The 19,499-nt window shown below is 44.4% G+C and overlaps 1 protein-coding gene across 4 annotated transcripts in view; it reads left to right on the forward strand.

The window, feature by feature from the left end:
• The window catches only part of NLGN3 (neuroligin 3), a 105,039-nt gene that overhangs the window by 69,248 nt on the left and 16,292 nt on the right, over nt 1-19,499 (forward strand). For all 4 annotated transcript variants that reach the window (XM_063432768.1, XM_063432770.1, XM_063432771.1 and 1 more), the window contains one exon: nt 16,785-17,392. In XM_063432768.1, coding sequence (XP_063288838.1) covers nt 16,954-17,392 — 439 coding nt within the window. In that variant the 5' untranslated portion in view covers nt 16,785-16,953. The remainder of the gene's footprint in view (nt 1-16,784; nt 17,393-19,499) is intronic.

Below are 19,499 nucleotides of genomic sequence, written 5' to 3' on the forward strand. Positions count from 1 at the left end.
TGAAAAATTGACGTTCTCTTGTTTATTTTGAAGTCCTGTGGGTGCGCTCTTCACTTTAAATATGTTATTGTGCTGGAGTGTGCACCTACCTAGCAACAAGACTGGGCCAATATCTGCTCATTACATATGGTACATATTAATGAAATTTCTCTGTGTATTATGCATATATAAATGTACATTAATATGTGTAAATATTAAAGGCATAATTATTTATATATATATCTCTCTCTTGTGTCTTTCTCTCTCTCTCGTGTCTCTCTCTTGTGTCTTTCTCTCTCTCTCTCGTGTCTCTTTCTCTCTCTCTCTTGTGTCTCTTTCTCTCTCTCTCTCTTGTGTCTCTCTCTTTCTTTCTCTTGTGTCTCTTTCTCTCGTGTCTCTTTCTCTCTCTCTTGTGTCTCTTTCTCTCTCTCGTGTCTATTTATCTTTCTCTTGTGTCTCTCTCTCTCGTGTCTCTTTCTCTCTCTCTTTCTCTCTTGTGTCTCTTTCGTCCTCTCGTGTGTCTCTTTCTCTCTCTCTTGTGTCTTTCTCTTTCTTGTGTCTCTTTTTCTCTCGCTTGTCTTTCTCTCTCGTGTCTCTTTCTCTCTCTCGTGTCTCTTTCTCTCTCTCTTTCTGTGTCTCCTTCTGTGTCTCTTTCTCTCTCTCTTTCTGTGTCTCCTTCTGTGTCTCTTTCTCTCGCTCTTTCTGGGTCTCTTTTTCTCTCTCTTTCTGGGTCTCTTTTTCTCTCTCTTTCTGGGTCTCTTTTTCTCTCTCTCTTTCTGGGTCTCTTTTTCTCTCTTTCTGGGTCTCTTTTTCTCTCTCTTTCTGGGTCTCTTTTTCTCTCTCTCTTTCTGGGTCTCTTTTTCTCTCTCTCTTTCTGGGTCTCTTTTTCTCTCTCTCTCTCTGGGTCTCTTTCTCTCTCTCTCTGGGTCTCTTTCTCTCTCTCTCTGGGTCTCTTTCTCTCTGGGTCTCTTTCTCTCTCTCTCTTTCTGGGTCTCTCTTTCTCTCTCTCTGGGTCTCTTTCTCTCTCTCTCTCTTTCTGGGTCTCTTTCTCTCTCTCTTTCTGGGTCTCTTTCTCTCTCTCTCTTTCTGGGTCTCTTTCTCTCTCTTTTTCGCTGTGTCTTTCTCCCCCCCAATTTACCTTAGAGGAGTCAGGGGACCGGCCGTGTTCCACGCTGGAGCTGCCGGGCTGCAGCCTCGCCGGACCGGCGGCACTCCTAATGCTGAGGACTGAAGGAGGAGGGAGCATGTCTCTCTACCATGCTCCCTCGCGGTTCCCACAATTCACAGCAGCTGCTGCTGTGAATTGTGGGAACCGCGAGGGAGCATGGTAGAGAGACATGCTCCCTCCTCCTTCAGTCCTCAGCATTAGGAGTGCTGGCGAGGCTGCAGCCCGGCTGCTCCAGCGTGGAGCACGGCCGGCCCCCTCTAAGTGTGCCACCGGACCGGCCACCCGGTGGCACATACCTGCGCAGCCCCCAGATGCCGCGGCCCACCGGGAAATTTCCCGGTATCCCGGTGGGCCAGTCCGGCCCTGGTTATTTTCAACATAATAGAAATCTGACATGATTTCAACTCGATTTCCTTTTTGTCTAAATGCACAAGTCTAGTTTTTCTGTGCTTATGCCGATTATATAGTCACCATTGCGTGTCTATTTATATGATATATTTCTGTCGTAATTTTTGCACTGTCTTTAAAAAGGTTGTTTCTGCTCTTGTAACATGTTTCTCTGCTGTGCTTGACTCAATGCTTTCTGTTGTTATATTGATATTCTTGATTACTGGTATTAGACTTCTGGATTGTGACCTCAACGGCGAACCTCTGACGTTGGCCTCTTGAGCTACACTGATTTATTCTATGCTTATAACGTACAGTCTGTTTAAAGTCTTTTTATCAAAGTGGTTGTGTTTTACAGCCATTCAAATCGTGAAGCTCTGGATTGAATTAGCCTCCCAGCTCAGATCACCATTTCAGTATTCCCTACAATTGAAGTTTATATTAGCTTTAGTGTACTAATAATCTTAATTTTAGTAATGACAGGAGGAGAATATTTGCATATCTTTCTTTACTGAAAACTCCAGCAGCATAGAAACAGTAACAACCAATCAGAGAAAAGATATGGTGCCCATAAAAGGCCCTGTCTATGACATCACTTCCTCTTTCTTTGAAGCGAATGACAAATAACAACACAAACTTAACCAAATTACGTTAACATATTTGGGTGCTGGGGGTCTAGTAAGTTTGGCGCCCCGCAGTAGGCGACATACCAGAGGATCTTGACCCACTGGTCTGCCTTGTACTGGGACGTGCGTCGCTGAAATAGCAGATCTGATCACGTTAAGGGATCTTTATGATCAACCCGTCGAGAACAGATGGGCGAGATAGTTGAGGATCAGTGGGACAGAGGCAGTAAAGGGATCGGAATCCCTTTCCATGCACCAATCACTCCAGGCTGACCAGGCGGATATGTAACATCTCCTGGTGCCAGGAGCCCATGAGTCCCACAGGAGGTCTTTAGTAGATTGCGATAGGCCGTGGACCGACCAGGAGCCCCTGAAATTGTCCAGGCCACCAGTTCCAGTTGTCCTTCCAGGACGAGGGGGTGGAGTTCCCCTCGAGGACCCGACAAGAGAAGTGGAGAGGTCGGGAGCCGGATGGGATGTTCGTGTGACATCTCCAGGAGGTCTGGAAACCACGGTTGGCTCTGCCAAAGTGGTGTTATGAGCAGGAGCGATATCCTGTGAGTGCGGGTGTATCGCAGTACCCGTGGGATCATTGAGAATGGAGGGAATGTGTAGGCCCCGTGAGAGGGCCAGTCCTGAAGAAATGCGTCCGCTGCTTCGCCATTCAGGTCCGGAAGCCAACTGTAGTATCTTGGTAGTTGGTGGTTGGTCCTGGAGGCGAACAAGTCTATTGTTGGTGGGCCCACCCGCTGTCATAGTGTCTGGAATATCTCCCTGATGAGTTTCCAGTCGCTGGTGTCTCTCCAGTGGTGGGAGAACCAGTCCGCTGTCAGGTTCCGCCTGCAGCGTGATGTTCCACCGTATGCAGAAACTGTAGATGTCCTTCGTGGCCTCCGTCAGGTCTTTTGACCTAGCTCCGCCCATGCGGTTGATGTATTGCACCTCCGAGATGTTGTCCATGCGGAGTAGAATACAGCAATTCGACCTGTCCTTGGCCAGGCTGCGGATGGCGAAGGATCCCGCAATCAACTCCAGGCAGTTGATGTGTAGGTTGGTCTCCTCGTCCTGCCATGGGCCCCCCGTGGAGGCGTCCGAGCAATGAGCGCCCCATCCCCACAGGCTGGCGTCTGATTCCACGATGAAGTCCGGGGAAGGGCCGAAGATCGCCTTGCCGTTCCAGGCTTGTATATGTAGTAACCACCATCGCAGTTCCGACCTCACCTCCGATGTGAGTGGGATCCAGTGGTCGTAAGAATGTCCGGTGCGCAGGTATCCCGCTTTTAGTCGTTGCATGGCCCTGTAGTGTAGTGGGCCCGGGAATATCGCTTGTATGGATGAGGACAGGAGTCCTACGATCCGAGCGAGCATCCTGAGTCGGTCCATCCTCAGAACTCGCCTGATTTCTTTCCTTATCGAGGCTATCTTTTTCGAGGGAAGGCGTAGAACGCATTCCCTCAAATCGATATCGAAGCCCAGGAATTGGACCGTCTGGGATGGAGAGAGAGACGACTTCTGTCTGTTCACCACGAACCCCAAAGATTCTAGCAAGTGAACGACAAATTTCGTCTGCGATCGTAGCCTGGACACAGATTCGCAAAAGATCAGCAAATCGTCCAAGTATATGAGACACCGTATGCCCCTCGTTCGCATGTGAGCCATCACTGGTCTCAGTAGCTTCATGAAGCACCACAGAGCCGAGCTGAGGTCGAACGGCAGACATGTAAACTGGCACACCCGTCCTCTCCATCGGAAACGGAGGAATTGTCGGTAGCGCACGTCCACTGGGACTGTGAGATACGCGTCTTTGAGGTCCAGACGTGTAAACCAGTCGTTCTTGACGAGAAGGTCTTGTAGAAGATGGATTCCTTCCATCTTGAAGTGTCTGTAGATTGCGAATGAGTTTAACTGTACTCGCCCGTCTTCTTCTCGACCAAGAAGATGTTGCTTATAAAGCCTCCCCTGTCCGGCGCGTATTGTATCGCGCACTTCTCGAAGAGTGCGTGGATCTCTTCATCTACCAGGTGGCTTTGTTCTGTCGACATGTGGATCGGGGAAGGGGGGGTGGTTTGAATGGGTTGTGCGGAGAAGTCTATTACGAAACCGCGTACTGTCTGGCGGACCCAGGCGTCTTTGGTAATCAGCTCCCAGATCTGGAAGAAAAAAGATAGGTTGCCTGCAATAAACTTTGGTGCATTTGTGTATGAAGGTGGACTCAACATTGGGAAAGCGGCCGCGTCCACGGCCTCTGAAACCTCCGGTCCTCCCCGCTCCTCGGAATGCTGAGGGTCTTTGCGTTGTAGACGGGAAGAACTTTGAGGTTTGCGGGAATGATCTGGAACCTGAGGCCCAAAATCGGCTGGTGGCACGGTTCCATTGTCGACCAGCCCTTCCAAAAACACCTCTTGCGGGTGGAGTGTGAAACACCTGCTTGAGAGAGGTTTGGGCCTTGTTCAAGGTAGTGAATAGGTTCACATGTCGTTTGAGTTCCGTGATGAATACATCGCCAAATGTGCGGCGTTAGCGTTGCCCAGCAGGCACACCGCGCGTTGAGCCCATTCACGTATGACGTGAGGGTCCAGTTGTGAGTCTTGGCTGAGGGCTAGGTCTGCGAAGTATAACATCTTGGCGATGGGGCCGAGCAAATCCAGCACTTTGTCCTGTGCCGCTTTCATGCCCTTCTCCACCCCTTTACACGGGTCCCTGCTCGTGCGTGACATGAAGACCACCATTGTGTCGTCAAATTCGGGCGTTAGTGCCACTTTATCGGGGATTAGCGGTCTGGGGCATTCGGCCCTAAGGCGCGCCCGTACCTCCTTTTCCAGTGGTTTTCGCAACCAGTAGTGGATGAATTTCGCCAGGTGGTCCTGCAGCGTCCATTCTGAGGATCGTGGGTGCCGAATGGTGCGTGGGTTGAATAGTAGTGTCCCCTGGTCGTCCCCTGGTCGAAACACACCGTCTTCGGTCGGACCGGTGTGGCGGTCATCGTCGAGTTCCTTGCCTAGGAAGGTCTCTTTGACGTATTTCGAAGAGGTAAGTCCTGCCACTCCTCGTCGTCTGAGGGTGAGCTGTCCCCATGCCACTCGTCCACCACGTCCAGGGCATGTGGGACATAGGCATCATCCTCGTCCGAGGACTGAGGTGGAAAGGGTGCGGGCTGTCGGTCCGAGTTCCTAATTCGTTTGACGGGCACTTTGCCCTTAGTCTTGGTGGAGGGGGGGCTCGAAGCCTTTCTTTGCCTCTTGGCCTTAGACACCTCTGAGCCCGACGCTTCCATGCGCTCTGGGGGGCTTGTGTCGTCTTGACTGTGGGGTAGGGCTCTCAAGAGGGCCTTCTCCACAGAAGCCGCCACGGCGGCATTGATCATGGCCTGAAAATCTTGGCTGTTTTGGGTATCTTCCATGATCTGAGGTGTATTCCGACCTGTTGGGGGAGAACAAGTTTCAGTGGAAAAGGTCGTGGAGGAGAGTCATATACATATAGAGGTCGACTCTTGGTACAACCGGGGTTTGCCCAGTGTTGGGGAATGTATATAGAAGGCTTTTTATGCACGTAGTAGAGAAATCAGGGCTATGTGTATCTCTAACACTAAGGTGTAGGCCCTTGTGCATATCATCGGGGTTCACCCCGGGTGGCGTGCCGTGGTAACCAGAGGACACCCACATCAACTGAAATGGGCCGTCAGCGCCCTTGCATGCATATCTGGGGGGTCACCCCAGGTGGTGTGCCATGAAAAAATACCCAGAGGACACCCACATCAATTTGCACCCTTGGGTACAGTAATGTAGTATGACCCTGTGTAGGGTAACTAATAAACCATTCCCCTTTAAGGGTATAGTAATATCATATCCCCTGTAGGGTAAAGTATAATTGCATGTGTCCCTGCCTCCGCAACTCAAAGCTGCTTCAGCGACAGAAAGGGGTTGTCCGGCCAGCCCCGAAGGAAGTCCAGCACCCCATTCACTTGCCAAAGGCTGGAGTATTTGGGTGCTGGGGGTCTAGTAAGTTTGGCGCCCCGCAGTAGGCGACATACCAGAGGATCTTGACCCACTGGTCTGCCTTGTACTGGGACGTGCGCCGCTGAAATAGCAGATCTGATCACGTTAAGGGATCTATATGATCAACCCGTCGAGAACAGATGGGCGAGATAGTTGAGGATCAGTGGGACAGAGTCCCCTCTTCGTCAGGGGACAGCTCCGACTCGCTGGAGTCTCGAGGCCTATCTGGCGCCATTTTAGGTTGTGCTGGCCTCTGCGGTCTGTCGAAGGACCGCCTGATGTCGGGTAGCGTGGAAGCCTCCGATGTTAGTAGTTTACGGTGTTTGCGCCCCATCTCTCTCTTGGGGGTTCAGGGTCACTAGGGTTCCAGCTGTAGGGTTAGTTTTGCTGATTTTCGTGGCTTTTTGGCGTCGTTTTTAGGGTGTTTAGCAGGAGCTCCCTGCAAGCACGTCTGCTTAGTTGCACGGCTTTCCACGCCCCCGGATAAACTGTGTTTTTGTTTATATAAATATTATGTTATTTAATCTTAAATACTTCACATTAAACAGCAAGATAACTTTCACATGCACAACGTAAAATATAACGCTGATTTTAAGCTTTTGGCTATATATCTCTTCAATACAACGTTTTAGGGATGGTTTCTACATTTCGCTTCGATACACTTTGAAGTATTAATCTGAATTCCCGAACATAAAAATCATAACTTTTAATAATTTTAATGATGACATTTCAAAATTAGATTGACTTTCTCCTCTTCCTTCACCATTTGTGAGAGTGGATAGGGCATTATTAGCAGTAAAACGACTAAATAGACCGCACCGGTGAAAGGTAAGTTTATCTTAGGAAGAAAAAAAAGAGCAGGTAACATTACTTTTCCTTCCTGGGATTGGGTTTGTGTAGACTCCCAACAGTCCTGCTTTTGAGGCCATGTTGTGCCATCCCGATTATTTCCCGGATGTCTTGCATCTTGGGACACTAGGGAATTAACCCTGGCAGCACAGCGTGTATGTATGTAGAGTGATGGCCGGGAGACTGTCCGTCTTCCTTTCGCTCTTGATCCCACGCCACTACACCACTTCAGTGGATGGACTGCTACCTGTTCCCATCCCCTACCTCCAAATGTTGCACCATATCTTATTTGCAGTCTGTAATGATGTTACCATTTATGGAACCGTAGCCAAAAAAATCAGGTTTAAAAAAACATGTATCAAAAAAGGCACATAATGCTAGACATGCCCATTAAATACAAGTTTGTGATCCGTCTGTCTATGTCTGCCTACACAGATAATAACTACGGTATGCATCATGGAGTGAGCTTAAGTAGATCGCCATTTTGGTTCTCCATAGCTAGACCTTGCCAAGGCTCCAATCCAATAAATTATATTATTTGCATGAGTGGGCGGAAGTGCCTGCTGTTGATATTTAAGTGCAGGATAAAATTTCCAAGTAGAATTGTAAATATAATTGTGCATCTGTTCATATTTATAAACCTTTTTGGAATGTCGTGAGTTTCAAATGTTTACTTTGTAATGAGACTGCATGCAAAAAAAGGATTATTAAAGCACTCGCTCGCAATAAGAGTACTCATATAAATGGCGCTAGTAAGGCTCAGGAGACTGCTTACAGGGTCCACATTTAGAGTTAGAGGGCAGGCCACTGTGGGTTAGGGTATACATCTACACTCAAGATACTTAGACGGTAACTTCCATCACTTCCATCATTCCCAACTGACCTATCCATGGCCTTTTAATTGTCCAAAGGGTCTGCAGGTTTAGAATATTTTACTTAGGCATTGGGAGGTAAACCTCTGTATACAGTGCTGTAAGGATGTGGGGTTAGAGCGTGTACACCCACACGCTAACAATGTGTGTGCTTTGTGAGTGTTCTTTAATGAAAGCTGAGCCATTATTAGTTGGCATTTCAGCATTTCCATTGTAATATTGAATCAACAGATAGGTCAGTGCCATCTGTGTAGGATTGTGTAATTTGTTGCTTGTCCTACAGATTTTGTTTCACCTATTGAACACCCACACACGTACCATATGTATATTATTCAGTTCATTTTGTGCTTTGCAGTGGTGCTAGATAGAGCAAAAGCCTCTTCTTCGAAAAAGCGGCTAGCAGTGGGAACCTGTCCCTGAATAACAGGATTCTAGTATTTCGCAGTCTTGCCTTTCATTTCAAGCTGCAGCCACTCCGGTGTTTGTTCGAGAAAACAAATTGATGCACGTTCCTTATGGCTGATGATTTTCTCTCCGTTGCTGCAATGTGCTCTGTGCATTCACTTAATTTGGCTGAAAGTGGTTCCCGTTGCCCACTTGCACTTGCAAGTCGTGGTAAGTGCATTCGGCTCTTGTGCCTGTTGCTACAGAGTATCTCAGGCAGCAAAGTGTTACTGTGCAGGTGGGGGAGGGAGGGAGGCAGAGCAGAATAGAAGCGCGCGACTGGCTGCAGTTTCCATGGGAACGGCGTGAATGAGTGAACATGAACATCAGCCGCAGACCCTCACTGCAGGAGAGGGGGAGGTGGGATGAGGGTTCTCCTGTGTAAGGAGGGGGTGGGGAATGGTAAAAGGGGGCTCTGGTATAAGGGTAGAGGGTTGAAAAACTCAGATTTCCACACCATCCATTCCATCTTGCATCATTTCACGCACTCACATCCCTTTTCTTTTCTTGGATCCCTGTGCCTTCTGTTTATTTCTGCATTCACCATCCCGCAGCTCTCTGACATGTCCTTTCTGATTCTAATTCCGGAACTTCAACCCCCCCCCCCCCCCCCCCCCCATACACACACTTGTTTTTTTTCTTTCTACCCTTCTCCTACCATGCGGTGTTATATAGTCACTTCTCTCCTGAATAAGCCTTGCTACCACCTCCCTATAAATCAGCCGTGTTTGTACCTTCGTTGTGACAATTATCAATTTGTCAGCTTGATCTATGTAATTCGCCCATCTCACCTCAATTTATTTGCCCACTCCGCTCCACTCATTGTGTGTTATTGCATATTTTTCTTCTTTTATCCTTTCTGTCTTATTCAACACCTGTCCATTCCACCTCCCCCAAATCCCTTCTTTCCTGCTTCTTACCCTCGCACTAGTTTAATTGCAACCTTTTCGTTTATCCTCGCTCCCTGTCAGTCTAGCACATCCTCGTTGTTCTCACTGTGTCTAGACATGACCATACCTGTGTCAAGCACCACCATTTCCTTCCATTTACCTACTGTCTGTATTTTCCTGCCTGTGTGTGGGGCATCTCCTACCTACTGCCTTAGCACATCCATCTTCATTCCTCCCCCTCTTCTTATATACCGTGTCACTCGCATGCTTTCATCCTCTTGTTCATCCCTGTTACCATGGACCTTTCTGTCTTTCCCTCTTTCTCTAAGCTCTTCCCGACACTATGTCTATATTATCTTTCTATCAATATCACTCTCCAAGTCCTTCTCTGCACTCTTTCTAGACCTCACTTTTCTCACCCCCTTTTTTATTTACATTTTGCTCCTTTTCTGCATTTTCTATATGCCTTCATATATGTAGTGTTTTATAGCTTATCATCTTATTGGCTATTCTTCTATAGAGGATTACTCCACTAAACCCTAAGTTTTAGATCAAAGTTACAGAGTCAAGAGACACATTGAGACTCAGTGACGCTCATTCGAGTATCGAGTATCAGTGAGTCCACTATTTGCCAAATGCCTAAAATCTCTGTGTAGCTTAGCTGAGCTTGAGTACTTCTTCTGAATAAGTCTATGGCAACTTCAGTTACATTAAATTCCATTAAAGGAACTCACTTACTAAAACTATTTATTGATTTAGATGTTTACTTTCCTTTTTTGCGAGCCCTACTGTTTTTTTTTGTTTTTGTTTTTTTTAATCATTAAAAAAAAGCCCTTAAAGTTAACTTTTTTTCAGTGCTGAGGCAGTGTTCCCTGCAGCTCGATCCTCTTCTGGTGAAGTTCTAAAGAATCATTGAAGACATACGGTGCATGCGTGCTACTATCACAACTAGTCTAGTGACTCATTTTTGTCTTTATTTTGAATTTCCCTGTTTGTTTCCCACCCTGTCCTCATTTGTGATTTATTCTTGCCTTGTTATTTTGTCTGGATATGGAGATTACCTGCCTTGTCTGAAAGACAATAGGTGTGAAAATTGTATATTGTTGGCAATGTCATTTTTCAGAAGACTGCAGGACAGCATATGTGCTCCAAAACATTTAATTAAAGTGTTACTCCAAGCACCATGACCAGTTGATTTGAAGTGGCCATGGTGCCTGGGCTTTGTATGTGCATTGTTACACTTTGAAATGTGTCACACATATAGAGATTAACCCCTCTGCTGTCAGAGGTGTAGCTCCTCCTTCAGCAGCATTGTAGGGGTTCCATCAGCCAGTCCATAACTAGACTTCCAGATTATCTAATACAAAAAGAGAAGTCCTGCGCTTAAGCAGCAAGGACTACAACACACTTAAGCGCAGGACTTCTCTTTTTGTATTTGTATTTACTTTGTATCACACAGCCTGGTTACAATGCTGCTACCCATCCCATGTGTTCCCTATTAAGGGTTAATAAGTAAAGGGGTGTATATAAAAAATACCCCTTTCTGTCTCATTAGAGATATCTTTGCCAGAAGCTCAAGGAAGCAGGCTGAAGGGTCAGTGTTAGGACCCGCTTAGGGGGGTCTGCCTTGACGTTGGCAGGCGGGCATCCCTCCAATGGCCATTGGAGCAACTAAATGACCTCCATTTGTCTAAATATACATAGGGATTAAGGAGAAAGCGCAAGTAACATTTTCTTTTCTTCCAGATTATCTAAATGCAATTGCACAGTCTTAATCATTGGCTGAGAATGGTCAGGTGACACTTTCAGCTAATAAATGTTGACAATGTCAGTGTCTGGATTCTGTAGCTCTGTTAAAGCTGAAAGCATGTGATTTGACCACCAGGAAGCATCAGAGCCCAATGAGGACCCAGGTAAGAGGGCAAACCATTGCTAAATGGTTTGACCCACTACCGGAGAACCAGCACTTCTGGCATCATAACTACTAAAGTGGGCTGTAGTGGGTATGATATTTGGAGTAACCCTTTAAAGATGAAGCGGCTTTGGTTCTTCAAATGTCCCCTTAAATTTGACTGGTTTCTGGGATCAAGAGACATTTTGATTATTTTATTTTGCCAGATCTCATGTACTGGATCATAGTCAACACCCTTGGTGGAATTCTTGATGGCCAATTCCCATCTCAGGGTTAGCTCATAACAAAGCATAAAGTGCTAGTTTCTCACCTTTTTGTTACCCCTTCTTTTCCCCTTTACACATTCAATTTCTGTTTTCCTTTAACCCCTTAAGGACCAAACTTCTGGAATAAAAGGGAATCATGACATGTCAGACATGTCATGTGTCCTTAAGGTGGAGTGACACTGTCGTCGTATGGGAACTTTGCACAATTAGCAAAGACCTCTGATGGTGAAATTGCCAAAGGGGTGGGGGACAGGTAAAGATGAGTTCTACTCAACTGAACCTGTCCCTCATAGGCAGATGTGGCCACCTTCTTCCGGCGTGTCCTCTTTAAAAGCTAACATCACTGTTGTACTCTCATGCATTCGCGAGAGTACAGCATTGAAGTCTATGAAGGATCCTCCATAGACATAGCCAATTTCCTGCAGCCATCATTGGTGACTGCTGGGGGGATTGACACTTCTAGCTGGCGGTAGCTCCGACCAGCGTCTAGAAGTGTCATGTGGAGGAAATATACAGAGACAAAGTGGTCCCTACTTTGTCTCGGTATATCTCTTGACTGGGCTGAAATTTCAGTGAAATAACACAGTCAAAATTGGTATTTCATAAAGATTCAATCTTTATGAAATACTCATTTTTTGGAAGTGGATTGGGGGTTGTAGGGGTGACAATGGCCCTTTAACACCTGCTATCTGTGCCTTGTGTCTCTCATCCAGCTCTCATTCCTGGCCTTTTTCTTTCTGACTCCCCACTTTTCTGCATTTACTAATCTCTTCTTTGAAACCAAAACATTCACCTTGCATTCCTTCATACTAGCTTGTTTTTTTACTGTTACCGTTTTCTTACAGCCTCTTACTTACAATGTTTTCTTTCTCTTTTATCCCGTCCTGTCCTCCCCCACTCCCTTATTTCCATAATTATTTCATTATTATGCCTCCTCCAACCTGCCTCTTGCTCTTCAATCTATCTTACCTACGGACCTCTCAACCTTCATTTCCACTTTGTCTTGCCCCATCTTCTACTTTCTCCTTTATTGTCGCTATGTCTAACCTTGCTGTGCTCGTTCTGTCTTTTTTTTTTTACATTATGTTCTTTTCTTTGTTAGGTTTTCACCCTGTTCATCACTTTCCTGTTCTATCGCACCTACTGTCTTTCGATAGGGGCACTTATTTCATTACTCTATTACCCCAACTAAACATTCCTTTCTCCCTCACCCTGTTCTTTGCTGCCGTGCTTACCACTTCCCATGCCTGTGCCTGCGATTCTCCCTCCCTCTCCGTGTCTAGCTCAACATCCATTTACATTCTGCTGTTGTGTCTCTTCTGTCAACGTCTTAAAGTGACATAGCCTCCCGTCCATGGGGGAAGGGATGTGTGCCTGAAGCTTGCATATATTACAGTGTGCAGAGGCGACTGGCAAAAAAAGAATATCCAGGTATCAGATGTTGATTAAAAAATAACAATGCGTGAATCACGCGCATATGTGACCTCTTATATCAGCATTTCTCTGCGTTCTCCCCGCCACCTATGGCATAAGAGTGATTTAAAACATAGCAGCGAGTTAGGGGGTTTAGAGACTAGAAGTAAAAATGAACATAGAACCGATTTGAAATCCATTAAATATGCTGTAAATTATCGAGGCAATCAGGATAATTTGATGGGGTCTGCAAGGCATTGATAAGGTGTTCAAAGAGAGGGGGGAAGAAAAAGGTCATCAATACTACACTTCCTATTCATAGTGAGACTAACAGGGTTAATCAGTATACACAGAATTGAAGTTACTTAAACCCGAATGGGAAAATATAGGCTAAAAAAAACCCACAAAACAACAAACTGTTACTATAGCAAATTGGAGATTTTTCCCAACTGTGCTAATTTGACCTGACTTTTGCCATTTGGTGTTAAGTGAATTTAGCTTGTGAAATAGTCAGTCATCCAAGATAAGGTTTGTTATATGGCAGGCAAGTAAGGTTTGTTTTAAATAAATTAAAATATAAGTAAGAAAAGAACTTTATAGCTGCCTGACTTACACAAATGAAAAAATATTCGCTGATTAATATAATCTGGCTGTAGGTAACCTACTTGATTATTATATACTAACCTGCGATTTGAGAGTCTCTTTGTGAAATTTAGTCTAAGAGTAAATTAGTTGGAAAAGTGATGAAACAGGCTTTGTTTTTTTTTTTTTTTTATTTAAATTGTAATATTTTGGGATTTAAGATCTACAAAAATTTCCATATACTTTGATGGTGTTTTCTAAATCAATTGCAACGTTTTTCAAAATAGGTTGGTATCATTTGAAAAGCTGATCAAAGAAAAAGATTACATTTAGGCCACTGTTTGTAAAAAAAAAATATTTTTACCGTTTATTCCCTTAGACATATGATGTGAAATAGTAAGAGTGTATTTCCATGGAAATGGAGAACAATTAATTAGTGCAAATTTGGAACTTAGGAAAACACAGACTATAAAGTATGGAGAATTTACGGACCTGTGCAATATATATAGAGGGTTTACAGAATAAAATATTTAAAATGTCTTTCATCACTTGGTACATTTGTAAGGGGGGCATACTGTTTGTATATGGCCTACCTCCCAACTCTGGTATCCAGAGAATCGGGAAGCGGGTTGGAGGGGGTAAAAGGGTGGGCCAGTGAAGCAATTGTGTCACTGGCTCTGCCCCAAAGGAAGCAAGCCCATCTGTAGAGGGGGGTGTTGTTGTCCACTTTTGTGGCTAGTCACCCTGGCGTAGCTACTGTTTCAGTGCTCCCTGTAGGATCCTAGTACCCTGAACATAACGCAAATGAGTCTAAGGATGCACTTGCACTATGCTTGCTGTGGACAGATCCCTGACGTGCCCAAAAGCATGTCACTATGTCACCAGGGAACTAAGTTGGGACAGGCTCTGAAAATCATGACTGTCCTGCTGAAATTTGAGTGCTTGAGAGGCATGTGTGAGGGATCATAAAGCATAATGTCGGTTTAAATAGCTGATTTACTGCATCAATATCCCCACTGGGGTGATACGTCCGCTTAGATAGTAAGCTCGTTGGAGCTTGCCCTTCTTCACGTCTTTGATAATATTTTGTATGTCAACTACTTGCTGTCAAATATCCCCATTCTAAGATTGTAAAGCGCTGCATAATATATTGATGCTATATAAATAATATTTATATTATTAGGATTCCTTAAATAATATTTATTATTATAAGGATTCCTTAAAAAAAAAAAAAAAAAAAAAGTATCATCTTAAAAGGAACACATGTGAGTATGTTTTTGTCCTGAGCTGTGCTGCAAAAATATTGTTAGTGCTCAGCTAAGACCTATCAAAGCCATTTCTTGGTACTGGTAAACATGCTAAAAATGCATGTATGCATATCAGCGTTATTTGACCTTTAATCTACTATATTGCGATCCACAGCAGGGAGTTGATTAAAGTGACAGTCACCGGATACCTGATGCTCACATCGGGAAGTAGAGGTCACAGCAAAGGAAAATAAAGTATTTTTAAGAGATGTAATTATAAGGAAACTAATCCACTTCGTCCAAATTAGGCACACCAGGGATAAAAGGAAGGGACACGAGGCAATCTCAAACTTAAATTCAGGGAGCATATTTATACTTCAGGAAGTAAAATCAAACATGACAATTTAAAAAGATAAATCTTCTTTTCTTCTTTAAAAAAAAAAAAAAAAATGTTTTATTTCGAGAATACTGGTAGATCAAAACAGCACCCGAAACCCTCACCCCCAAAACAAATATATGTAGGGTAGAATGTAACAAAACCTATATTTGCTAAAACGAAAAAACATATGAAAGTAATAGAATTTGTTATGACCACATGCCTTTGGGCTTCTAGTTAAATATGATTGGGTATTGGAAGAGCTGGTATTGTTTAATATAACCTTCTAGCTAGAGGTGGTTGTTATAGGTTAGTGGATACTACAAGCCTTTGGGTAGATTGTATTGGTTCTTGCACTCTTTGATTATGTTTGTTGTCTTATACCCCACACACTGACTAGGCCATTCAGTAAACTCTGAATTGTAGCAAATTAAAATCCAAACAATAGTTTTGCTAAAATAGTTGATTTAAAGAACAATATCTAGGCTATTTTAACCTAAATATTGCTATTTAGATGTTGATTTACTTGTAGAATTGATCTAGTTCGAGTTAACCGCAACTATCCAGCTCCATTAGAATTAGTCCGTTTTTCTCATTTGCATGTGACCTCCCGAGGACTTGATATAAGGAAGATATATCTACCTCTGAATGTTGCTTAATTGCTGATATTCCCTGATCTGCTTTCTGATTGGCTTCCTCTGAAATCAGGTTTAAATAGGAATGGCTGGTGTATTCCAGCCAACCCTTATATTTAGAAGCCCGTAGAAGTCCTTTTGTTTTCTGATCCATGGCTTTTAAGAAAAAAAACATGCAATTTTGTTGGGTTAATGTAACGCTTTAAGCACCGTAACCACTACAGTGCGCTTTAGTGGTTATGGAGCCAGGATCCCGTGGCCTTCCCAAATGTAGCGAGTGAAACTGTTTGCTAACAGTTTGACTTCTTACCTAGTGCTGTCAATCATTGCTCCCTTTGAGTCCTGAGAGCCACAAGCCACTACTAAGGAGCCTTTGTAAGCCCTCCTGAGCCAAGTCCTGCTTATTGTATGAGTGTCAGCTGATGAGCTAAGATGTCAAACCGTTTTCAAATGGTTTGAGTATTTACTTTGGGGGGAGGGGAGGGGTGAATCCAGGGCACTTATAGCACCATTACCACTTTAGCAGTGCTCAAAGTGTTCCTTTAAGTAAAAAAAAAACAGTCAACACTGTTCCACCTATTGGGAAATTGCAATCTATATTTATCCACAGCTTTAAATGATGCCACAACGATCTTGATGTGGTCACGATCCCACAGTTCCAATACATTTTTAACACCACTTTAAACATTATAAGCTCAGTGAAAATAGGCTCTGAACTTTACATTCAAAGAGCAATCTAAGCACTATGAGCCCTACAGTGCGACATAGCATTTAGGCCAGAATTACACAAAAAGCTGTCATTGTAAATAACAGACATTTTAGAATAGTTCCCAGGCAACTTACTGTTTTCTTCTGGCTGGAGGATTGCAAACATTTGCTTTCTTTAGCGTGTGTTAATTAGCGCAATGTATCTACTAGGTTGCAATAAGTCTATTCTTATTTTCATTTATTTTTATGGACCGTCAGGAGCTTAGTGTAATATAACAGAGTTAGACAAGATGTTTTTTTCAGAGGCCTCCAGCGAAGTGTAACATAATATTTACATATCGATAAAGATGGATCCAGGACTCTGTTTGAAGTGGACACTGTTTGTGCTTTGTATGTTTTGTTTTCTCTCGCTTACCATGTCTTTTCTTTCTGCAGGTCCTGTTGATCCTGGCTGTGCACTCTGTCTTGCTGCCTCTTGGCCCCGGCCTGTGTTTTTGGTATACAGGATGTGAATGACTTCCCCTGAAGTGGGGGGTGGGTCCTTTATTTCTGCTGCTCCCAGTGGTGCTTGTGTCCTGGATGATAACACTGTACTGTTCATACCATGCATGTGGCTGGGCTCAGTGTGGCCCCTGGGAAGCTGCGTTTGGTCCTGTGGCTTCTGAGCATCACTTCCCGCGTCCTCTCCTCTCATGCACAGGTGTATTCTCAGACTGTGAACACAAACTACGGCAAGCTGCGTGGCACACGCGTGCCTTTGCCAAACGAAATCCTGGGCCCTGTGGATCAGTATCTGGGGGTGCCCTATGCTGCACCCCCTGTAGGCGAAAAACGTTTCCTGCCCCCTGAACCACCTCCCTCATGGTCTGGCATAAGAAATGCCACCCACTTCTCACCTGTGTGCCCCCAGAACATACAGAATGCAGTACCAGATATAATGATGCCTGTCTGGTTCACCTCAAATTTGGACACAGTAACTGGTTATCTGCAGGAGCAGAACGAGGACTGTCTGTACCTCAATATATATGTACCTACAGAAGATGGTGAGTAGAGAGGGGTACGGTAAGAACCCCTCCCAAACCCTGGGGATCTAAGATGGGTTGCGTGTAGTCCCTCCTGTGTTACGATGTCCACAGCATGGAGGGAGGGTGTATGCCTGCTGCATGTTGTGTGTTAGCAACAATGAGTGCTATTTGCAAGCCAAGTCTTAAGCACTGTCTCTATCCCACCCCCTTACTTTGTGTCTCCTCTCCCCCGAGTCCTGCTCTCTATCTTTCCATGTTCTCTCTGTCCTATGATATTAGTTGCCTTTCCTATTTGTCAGTTCTTCAGTCTGTTTCATTTCCAGCAGCCCATCCCAAATTCTGAACTCAGCCCCAATAACCCTGTACTGCAATACTGGTATCTCTCTTCATCCAAATCTGTATTCCCTCCTAATCTTCACAGAGTTAGCCATGTCTACTCCCACTCCCTCTCCTAAACCCTTATTTCTTTTCTTTTTAGCTCTCACTCTGTCTTGCTTACTTATTTCCCTCGTGCAATCCTTTATATGCCTTGACACAATCCTTTTGTTCTCCTACTTGTCTTCAGTCTCCTTTCTCCACCAGATCCATCTTTCCAAATCATTGGCAGTCCATCTTTTATATCTTCCCATTGTTACTTTCCGTTGGTCTCCCTTACGTTCTCCGAGTTGCCTAGCTCATTGTTTTAGCTGTCCCTCCCTCTGCTCACTTGCATTGTTCATCCTCTGGTTTTATCGCTCATCCTTATTTTTATTCTTCCACTTTTTAGTTGATCTGTTTTGTTCTCCTCCAAATACATTTCTGTGGTCTGGCAATCCTTATCTTAAGTTTCCTCATTCCCCCACACCTCTCAATTACTCATCTTTTTCTGTGTTTTGAATAGCAATTTTGGTCCCCCATTTTGGTTTCTTCGAGTTTATCTCTGCTTTTGTTAAGCAATCAAACATAACAGTATTGTCTCCGTCCTCCCCAAAATGTGTTTTCTGTTCTGCAAACTTAACAACTCCTTCGCTTGCTTAAGAGTTCATCTGTTTTTTCGCAACATCTTTGTTTAATCCTCCATTCTTTATTTGCCTTCTTTAATCATTCCTTTTAATTATATCACTTGCTTCTCCCACACTCCGTATGTTTAAATCAAAGCTCACTCATTGTCATTTAGTGGTTGTCCCTCGGATCCTCTGTTTCTCTGAACTTGTATTCATTCATTCCTTCACTTTCTCGTCTTTTATCTCCATTTGCATAATGTAGTCGTTTTGTTACTTCATTTTAATGCATTTTGTTTCATTAGACTCTGTAGAATTTGGCCTCACTCCACCTCACCCTCTGTGCTTCCTGCGTATAATTAATTATTGCTTCACTTCATTCAGTGTGCTTCAATCATCCTCTCTAGCACCACAAACACCCAAGCAACACAAGGACCTGTGTACCTTATGTTATGTTCCGCTTAAGAATACCCATGTCAATATTTCACTGTGTTCCCTTCATTCTTCTTCATTTAATTCCTTTTATAGTAGCAGTGTTTTGGTTCCTTGGCTCATACAAGATCGTGTTGGGGATAAGTGTGCACTGATCTAGGGATGCACCGAAATGAAAATTCTGGTCCGAAACCGAAAATTCAGGATGCCCTTGACCGAAACAGAAAATTACTTTTCCCCCCAAATGATTTTAAAAAAAAGTTTTTTTCCCTCTAATTTTATTAATATTAGACTTTTTTATTAATTTAATTAATCTAATATAAAAAACTTCCCTTCTCTTTTAGTGGTCCCCCTCGCTTAATGTTCTTTCCCCCCATCCCATAGTGTTCTCCCCCTCCTCCCCCGTCCCATAGTGTTCTTTCCCCCCCTCCCCTGTCCCATAGTGTTCTCCCTCTCTCCCCTGTCCCATATTGTTCTCCCCCCTCCCCTGTCCCATATTGTTCTTTTCCCCTCCACTGTCTCATATTGTTCTCTCCCCTCCCCTGTCCCATAGAGTTATTTTCTCCCCCATCCCCTGTCCCATAGTGTTCTTTCCCCCTCTCCCCTGTCCCATAGTGTTCTTTACCCCTCTCCCCTGTCCCATTGTGTTCTTTCCCCCCTCCCCTTTCCCATATTGTTCTTTCCCCTGTCCCATATTGTTCTTCCCCCTCCAC

The sequence above is a fragment of the Pelobates fuscus genome, chromosome 9 (assembly GCF_036172605.1).
Source record: "Pelobates fuscus isolate aPelFus1 chromosome 9, aPelFus1.pri, whole genome shotgun sequence".
NCBI classification, from domain to species: Eukaryota; Metazoa; Chordata; class Amphibia; order Anura; family Pelobatidae; genus Pelobates; species Pelobates fuscus.